At 37.7% G+C, this 9,296-nt stretch overlaps 1 protein-coding gene across 1 annotated transcript; it reads left to right on the top strand.

The window, feature by feature from the left end:
- Positions 1–1,886: 1,886 nt before the first annotated feature.
- LOC134846766 (hornerin-like) lies at positions 1,887–3,419 on the top strand. The gene has a single exon (XM_063864158.1). It carries the CDS (start codon positions 1,887–1,889, stop codon positions 3,417–3,419), a length of 1,533 nt encoding a protein of 510 aa, XP_063720228.1.
- The last annotated feature ends 5,877 nt before the right edge of the window (positions 3,420–9,296 follow it).

Raw genomic sequence — 9,296 nt, 5'->3', positions numbered from 1 at the left:
TCATCAAACAAATAAATGTTACTAACCATTTTATGTGGGCCTTTATAAAAATTCACTTTTCTCAAAACCCCTCGCCAACATTTTACGAACTATGTCGTTTTGTGAAAAAATACACAACCCGAGAAAAAAACAAGAAAAATACCTGATAAAAAAGAACAAAAATTAAACACAAAAAGAGACTCTGCTCAAAGAGACGGTAAAATACACAATCTTCTGTCCTCACCCACCAGAACGACGTCACTCGAGGTTCATGTGCCCACCATGTGCTAAGATCCCGACACACAATTTTTACTAGGAGTAGCTCTAGGGTGAGCGATTCTTTATAATAACCCAACTAATAAAACGCTTTTGCCACAACAACTGATAAAGTAAGAATTAAAACTGGTCTTACTAATAAGATGCAGATATAAATATACAATGTAAAAAGATTTCTCAGGGCAAAGAAACGAGCAGCGAATGAAGATGAAAACTCGATGACAGTCCGGCTCTGGAATGGCAAATCCTTTGGTTTGTTGACGTAGTCACAACCCTCACAGGATTTAAAGTTTGCAACCAACGTCGCAGCAAAGGCACCCATTGAAGAAGAACATGGCCAACTCGATGTTAAACTCACATACGAATCCTAGTCACTTGGCGCTTCACACATGGAAGCCAAACACTATCTCTCTGTTCTATGAACAGTTGAGAATGCACGTAGTCTCGCTCTAACTTAACGAAATCAATAAATTTTTGTATAAATCTGAAATCTTGACACGACCACTCAACACGATCACTCAACAAAATCTGGATATACGAGACCCACTTCTGAAGAACGATTAACTGTACCCATTCTTTCTCTACGAAGCCAACTACTCCTCAACACGAGCAACTGATTCCTTCTCCTGTTCACGCAACCACTGCTTCAAAAGGATCTACTCCCTGAATACAAAAACTTATCCATCGATCCTTCACAACAACAAACATTTAACTTAAAATTTTTTTCTAAACCTCGAATGGGTGGAACCAGTTTAAAACTAGTATTTTTATACAATTATTTTATTGTTAAAACTATCTCTATAAAATACTTCTTATTAACCAATCATGATCCATAACTAACACTTACAAAAATTTGTAACGCTCAAACTATTTATAGTTTCAGCCAGAACAGAATTTATTTAGGTTAGCAAGTAGTTGTTCTTCTCCAGAACAGTTCCTGATATCTAACCTCGCAAATTCCAGTATACACTAGATCTATTCAGACTAGGAATATAAGATTAAGATCAAGATCGGTGTTAGACTAAGAAGTTTCACGAATCTATCCGGCTGAAATAAAGATAGCGTCACGAACAGACGGTGTAGCTTATCTGAAATTAGGGCGCTTTTCCAGTTTCCCCCCTTTTAAAATACCGAGTTTTATGTTTGTTTTGCGTGTTATTACGGCTAAACGCGTGATGTTACGCTGTAAAACATGGGGAACAAATCTGTTCACAGTTGTCGATTTGTTCACCACGCCAATTTTTATCGCATTATGACAACGTTAAATAAGCTTTTCAAAATTGAATTTGAAGGGGGAAACTGGAAAAGAGCCGAAATTACTCTATGAGTGAGCCACCCCGGACTTCAACTCACTATGAAAAACTTATTTGGTCCTCATACTTAACCTTGTAAAACCCCTCGTTACAACATAAAACTGATGGATATGTGAGGTGGGGGGAAAAAGAAAAAGAGCCTCAGTGTATACAACCGATAAATTGAAAATGACTTTTTGATTCGATGCCATCTTTTGAAAAATCCCGCGAAAAATATAAGCAAAATAACTAAACTCACGCTTTGAAAAATTCAACTACAAAACGAAGACAACAAAAAAAACATCTTAATTGTTGAACAACAAGGAAAACAATATAAAAATGTCTTTTATAAGCCAGAGTCGTGGACAGAGTGGTAGTCTTTCTATGCCTCAAAGCCAGGGAAGACTATCTGCTCAAGCTATGAACAGTCAAAGACCAAACTACCCAAGTCACCAAGCGCCTGAAATACATAACGAAGCAGACAGATGGATGGCAATTTTCGACTGTAGCGGTCTACAAGAAGATGAAATTGACGTGCAGATATCTCAAGAAGATGTTACAGTGAAAGGATGTGCTTCGGAGAGGTTCGGTCGGCAAAGCGTACCTACTCGTGGCTTCGAAGGCGTTAAGTTTTTCCAGTGTGTCTCGATTCCCCAAGACGTTGATCCCGGAAGCGTGCAACCAAGGATTGAAAACGGTAATAGTGGCATGGTTGTTATAGTTTCAGGGCACAAGCAGCAGCCGCCCCATCCACCTCCCATAATAAACCCACGGCCTTCATACCCTGGTCCGGACAACTGGTGTGGTGACGATCAAGGAATCACTCCTTTGCCTAGCCAGAGAGGATCCCAAGTTGGAGGGCCGTCACAGCGTAGAACTTTGGCTTCTGGGGGAGGTTCGGGATCTCATCCATCCAGGCAATCTATGCATCACAACCACGGAGCTGCATCAATGGGATCTGCTGAACTTCAAGGCGGTGGTGGGTACCGTCCGTCGTCCACTGGGCAGTCAGGTCGCACGAGGTACCGAGTATCCAAACACCCCACATCTGCCTCTCATCAGTCCAAACCATATGCAAACTCCCGAACGTCCGAACCTACAATTCGTTACTCGTATGCGACCCAAGGGGGTCCAAGGCCATCCCAGGCTCAGGGAAATTCGTTCTCTGCCGGCGGATCACGAGCCGGTTCACAAGTAGGGTCCCGACCAGGATCACGAGCGGGCTCTCAAGTTGGTTCACGCGTTATGTCGCGTCCCGGCTCACAGTCCTTCTCACGGGGAGGATCGCAGCAAAATATGTCACGAGCAGGATCGCAGGCTTATGCACCTTCTGCGTCGCAAAGGATGTCAGCTGCCGGTTCCCAAAGCTACCAACCAGGCGGAGGATCACAGGGTTACTCTCGTGCTGGGTCTCAGAACATGTCACGAGCTGGATCGCAGGCTTATGCACCTTCTGCGTCGCAGAGGATGTCAGCTGGCGGTTCCCAGAGCTACCAACCAGGCGGGGGTTCTCAGGGTTACTCTCGTGCTGGTTCTCAGAACATGTCACGATCTGGTTCGCAGGCGTATGCACCCTCTGGGTCACAAAAGATGTCAGCTGCTGGCTCCCAAAGCTACCAACCAGGCGGAGGTTCTCAGGGTTACTCTCGCGGCGGATCTCACAACATGTCACGTGCTGGATCACAAGCTGGATCACGTGCTTCCGGGATGTATGGGGGATCAAGGGAAAATTTAACTGCAAGCGGTAGCGTAAGGCCAAGTACAGTGAACACAGGCAGCACAAGGAAACCGACCGCCTACCCCGAAGCAAGACCGTCAGCGGTCACCGGTAGCTCTCGACCCTCTTCTACTCGCTACAGCAGTCGATCGTGAACTAAGCCTACTTCTGCAACGAACCAATTAAATATATATAGTATAACTCAAGAAATTCATCGCTTTTTTGCAGTTAATTTTAGCAAAATTAGTTTTAGTCGAGTATTGCTTCATGAAGCTACTAAGAATTGGTTATTTGTCTGAAGTTCAAGACTAACTGTGTTTGGAATTGAAAAATTAGCATGCAAGATGGGACCAAAGCAGTATTGGCTTTTTTCACTCCCCCTATTTGAAAATTCGGCTCTTTTCCAGTTTCCCCCCTTTCAAAATACCGAGTTTTATGTTTGTTTTAGGTGTTATTACGTCTAAATGCGTGATGTTACGCTGTAAAGTATGAAGAACAAGTCTGTTCAGAATTGTCGATTTGTTCGCCACGCCAAATTTCATTGCATTATGACAACGTTGAATAGACTTTTCAAAATTGAACTGGGGGAAACTGGAAAAGAGCCGAAAATTCATTAAATTTTCTCAAAATGAGCACGCCGCAGTTAGTTATACTAGCATGCAAAAGTACAGTGAAAATGCAAACTTTGTGCCCGGGGTAAGTTAAAAAAAAATCGCGGTATCTCATAGAGTTGTCTCCGGTAAATTCTGCTCGTCATGCTATCTGTTTTTGAGCAAATAGAGTCATGAAACTCTTTAGTCTAATACTGAGTTTAGTCTTACTCGGAAATTACTTCCGTTACCAGATATGTAACAACCACTAGCAAAAGCGAGACTAGGTTGAAACCCAACTTCATTTCAGATATTTCAGCGAAACTTCTATGAAAAATTTCCTGAGAGAAATTCTGAAGTGAATTCGATGCGAGGTACATTGAAACGTGAACTGGGATAAAGCATTGTGTGACGCAAAACTAACAACCACCAATAATCATCGGAGAGAGTTGAGTGGTATATCATATTGAAGCCCTTTCAGTTGTGATTCGAACGACATCAATAGAATTTCAAAAGTTTTTCCCAGTGTTCAGAAAAACTGGTTTAAAATATTTAACATTTTTGATTTTCAGTTTAATTGCAAGCGAAAATTGCGATCTAGTAATGTTCGTTATATGGAAATTAATTATTTCTAAAATAATTTTAGGTTCATAAAACTTGATTTTACTATCAAGGAAATTATTTTTAGATATTTCTTTCAGGATTTTCTTCCAGTATTTTCTTCCAGTATTTCTTTCAGTATTTTCTTATTTTTTTTTTGTTTAGTATTCGATTTTTGAAATTAAATTTTGTCGATCAGACCTAGTTTGTTAATTCTTTACGCAATCATACAGTTCTGGAATCACACCAACCGCTTAAAACAAGATTAATTCAAAGAACATTAAAAAGGTTTTTTCTATTTTTCCATGAATATGGTCAGAACATTCTGTGCGACTTGCACAGCAAAAGGCTATTCTTGTTTGTATACTTCTTTTAAAACTCCGAGCAAAAAATTTGTTTATTTTGAAAAATGTTTGGAATCGGTTTTTATCGTTTGTTTTGCAGTTAAACACTGGCTCAGAAACATCTACAAAATTTAGTATCGCATAAAACTGTTTCTTTGAAAACCTTGACTTTGTACCCGCACTAGATTTTCATGGATAATAATCGATTTCTGTTGTCAATTTCTTTTTAATTACAATTTAAAAAATTTTCAACCGATTATAATGGGGAGGGAGAGGGTTGTAATTGTGAACAACCCATACAACTTTTTGTGCATTTTTTCGTATACCTCTCCTTGAAAACCTCCTACACCAACCCCAGGGGTTCACTTCTCCCCACAGGATGTCGATTTTTTGAGAGCGGTGGCGGTGCGGAAGGTGTAAACAGATTTGAGAAAAACGCGAGTTCCATACTTTAATTCTGAATCAATAATCCTCCAAGTTGACAGTAAATCAATAACAACTACAACTGTTTTAGATACCACACACACACACAACGTCAGCTGGCAGTTCCTTAAAAAATTACTCAAATTACGCAAAACCTCAGACAGCTCCAATGGCGCCAATAAAAAGACTCAAAAAACATACAACTAAACTCAAACTATTCATACTATGAAATGTATTTAAACGACATTTCCTCAAGTTGACTAATTTTAGAATGTAATTTAAAATTACACAAACAGAAAATGAATTGAGTTTTAAGACTCAGGGTTTTAAGACATTCATATACAAAGTTTAGAGTTTTGATTTAGAATGTTATCCCGATTTCCGATGTCACATTTTTTTTAGTTAGAGTCCCGTTCTCTCGCTCCTTCCCCCTTCTTTCGCTTCTCCTTGAAAATGCTATCAATCATTACTCCCCCAATTTCGACACCACCGTACGCTTCCACGAGCCCTTTCTCGACCCCGTCCCATTCGAATATTGCGAATTCTGACTGGATTAAGAAACCAATCACTGCTTCCTCGGCCGTCCCGCCTTTTTCTTTGAACCCTTTCCGCTCGCCACCGCTCCCTCTTCGCCTACAATGGGCACACTTTCCGCTTTCCCAATCATTTCCGCTTCGTTTCTAACCTCTCGCCCTGTGCTTTGCCGTTCTCTGTCGGACAAGGTTCTCTCCGTTGACGTCTCTGTGACTTGTTTCGGTGTGATTAGTGCACCGCGGGTACTTGGACCGGCCTCCGTCTCATCCGCTATTGTTTTTGTCGGTAGTAGTGGCTCATAGTCCGAATTCGAATCTGAATCTTCATCGTCATCCCAGTTTTGTAAATTTTACTGTGGCTGAGCTTTTACGTTCGACAAACTCTAACAGATTGCACCAAAAATAACCCTTTTTCAACAAAAAATTCCAACAAACAAATAATTTACAAGAAGTCAACCACACTATTCTGAAGATGAAGACTACTTAAACCAAAACCAACACCATTACAATAATAACCCAAAAAAGCAATTGGTACAAAATTAACCAACCAGATGATAATCATCAAACAGATATTTTGAGCCCTACTTGAACTACTTGAACAAACACGAAAAACAGAACAACATCTTCCTCGACGACAAAAAATGGCACAACCAAATAACAATAAGCAATCAAAAAACCATATAAACACTCAAGGTTACCAACCTAACCCAGTGCAAGACCAAATTTGTTCATCATATTATTTACAACAACAAGAAATTACAAAACTTCAACTTACAAATTTTACACAAATACCGAACAGAGCAGAAGCACTTCAAACGATAATGAATCCGTATTTTCTGGGTGGATCATCTATCAAATCTGATAAACCACTCATGGTGTTCACAGCAACAGACCCTGAATATTCAGTAGAGGACTACCTAATGCAGTTACAGCTAATTTAATTAAAACATACGTCCAGAACCAATATATACACCACTTCAACCACAAAATTGGCTACATGGGCGTAATGTATTAGTTCAAAACCCAATTGACGGCTCAGCTCAAAAATTGTTTCCATTTATACCTATAAAGCTTAAATCTGGTTGGAAACGATTCATACAAGAGTTCTCAAAAATGTTCGACTCTGAAAGAAACAAGCAACATCAAAGAGTTTTATGCAACGAAATTCGCAGACTTCCAAACGAAACGATAAAACAACTCGCAGTAAGAATTGAAACCCTAGTACGAAAAGCTTTTTCTCTTAATATACATGATTACAAAAACAAGAAAATGACCAAATTTTTTCTGTTGACACTAACACCCTAATTACGCAAAATTGCAACAAAAAGAGAGCATCACAACCATCATCAATCCGGGACCTCAAGATAAGTTTTCGAAAATTAGTAGATAAACTAGAACAAGCCGAAATTACAATGAAAGAGGAAGAAACAGAAATTTTGAAACAAAAATATGTAAAAACCGTTCAAACAACAACTTCACATATTAATAATATCCAAGACTCTGATAATGAACTAGCAGAAAAAATACTCAATATTTTAACATCTATGAAAAAAATCCAAATTTCAAAGGCAAAACTTCATTCAAAAAATGATGTAGTTATTGTCGCAGATATGGGCATAGCATTGCTGAATGCAGACAAAAACAACAAGACAAATTAAGTAGACCACCAAAACACAGAGAACCAAGCAAACCTTTTTACCATTACAATAAAAAAAATCAAAGTTTACCAAATAAATTTATTCAAAGTAACAATAGCTAGGAAAACTATTCACCAATAGCCATAGCAATAACAGATTACAATCCCTCTGTCAAACTAGTTTTCGCGAAGATCACCAGATCTACGAAATTCTCAAAATAGAAATAGCAGATCAAATAATCAAAATAATCAGTACAAAACCACTCTAGATTAAACTCAATTAGAAGTAACTACTCAAACTATAGTAGAAACCATTCGTATTCAAATCTACTTTTCCAATGACCATTCAAGGAACTCTTCAAATAAACGAAACCGAAACTAATCAAATAAACAATCTACTCAAATCACAGACAACAAAACTAGTCTAACAATAGACCATATTATAATAGTTATAATAATAGTTCCCATGATAATTCTAGAAAAAGAAACAAGAACAATCAAATCAGATCAAGCACATATTCTCAGTCACCACATCGGAATAATTCTCATCATTCAAAAACGCAAAATCAAAACAACAGAAATTGTACACCGGAGCATCATAGACAAACTTATCAATCAAGTAAAACTCACAAAAGAAACAATTTCAGGCCCTTCAGGTAACGACAGTACGGAAACTTCAAAACTACTGTTAAATCACACACACTGCGAAACCACAGATGACAAAAATGACACAGAAAACACACTTATTATTGATAACCTTAAAATAGAGCTTGAATATGAAACACCAATTGAATCGAATTATTACCTATATGAAATTATCAGTTCCAATCCTCAACAACCAGATAACAATCAAGACACAATAAATTACACTCCACATTTAATTGAAACCAACTTAAATATGAACAATATATACCAGAACACAACAAATAAAATATTACCAGAAAATCTTATAAAAGATAAAATTCGGACAAACCACTTCTTTTAGAGAGCCCGCAAAAACAAAAACTTTCAATCATGAGATCTTGAAATAGAGCTTTAAATGGATTCTGGCGCAGAATCAAACATTATCAACATCCCTACTTGAAATTCAAAATCTATTTTCTCCTTCAAAAACCGCAAGTAAGCCTGGCTCTGCGCAAGACTTAAGTTTAGCAAACTATGGTAATTTAAATTGTTCCTAATCTCAACTCGAAATTGGAACAAAATAATTTTCAACAAAAACCCTACAAACAAAAATTTCATATAACAGACATTAAACCCATTATAGTTGAAACCCCATTTTTTACTGAATATATCCCAACTATAAACATCTTAAACAGTAAATTGCAAATCAAAGACAAAATAAAAAAATTAGTAATGCATCCCTAACATATTCCCAAAGATTAAAGAAGAAACCCCCATTTTTTCAATGTTTTACCGTATATATAATCAGCAAAGAAAACATCTGAAAGCACCAACAGGACAAATAATTGACTTTTCTATCAATCAAGTACATCCTTATAACACTTATCAAAATTAACAAAATCTACACATGCGTGATCTTGAATTTAAACCAATTCATAAAATCTGTAGAGGAACGATCTCATCTATGAAATACGCTAAAGATACAAACTCAGATATAATAGAACTTTATGTACACAATAAATCACCATACAAAACTACACTGCTCTAAGAACACTTAGGATATTGCAAAACAAATGCAACCTTTCACCCTACACAGGACAGATCATTCAGAGTAAACACTACTTCAAAACAACTAGATATTTGTAAATCATTAATTCTTAATGAAGAATTATCCTTTATTAATATCATTAATAATTCAAATGGCAACTCGGATTATTTCACAAAAAACCCGTTATTTTAAAGCAACAGGCCAAGTTTCCAATTACATAAAGGAACACAACAA

Source organism: Symsagittifera roscoffensis, chromosome 5, assembly GCF_963678635.1.
Source record: "Symsagittifera roscoffensis chromosome 5, txSymRosc1.1, whole genome shotgun sequence".
Classification (NCBI taxonomy): Eukaryota; Metazoa; Xenacoelomorpha; order Acoela; family Convolutidae; genus Symsagittifera; species Symsagittifera roscoffensis.
This window is presented reverse-complemented; position numbering and strand designations above follow the sequence as displayed.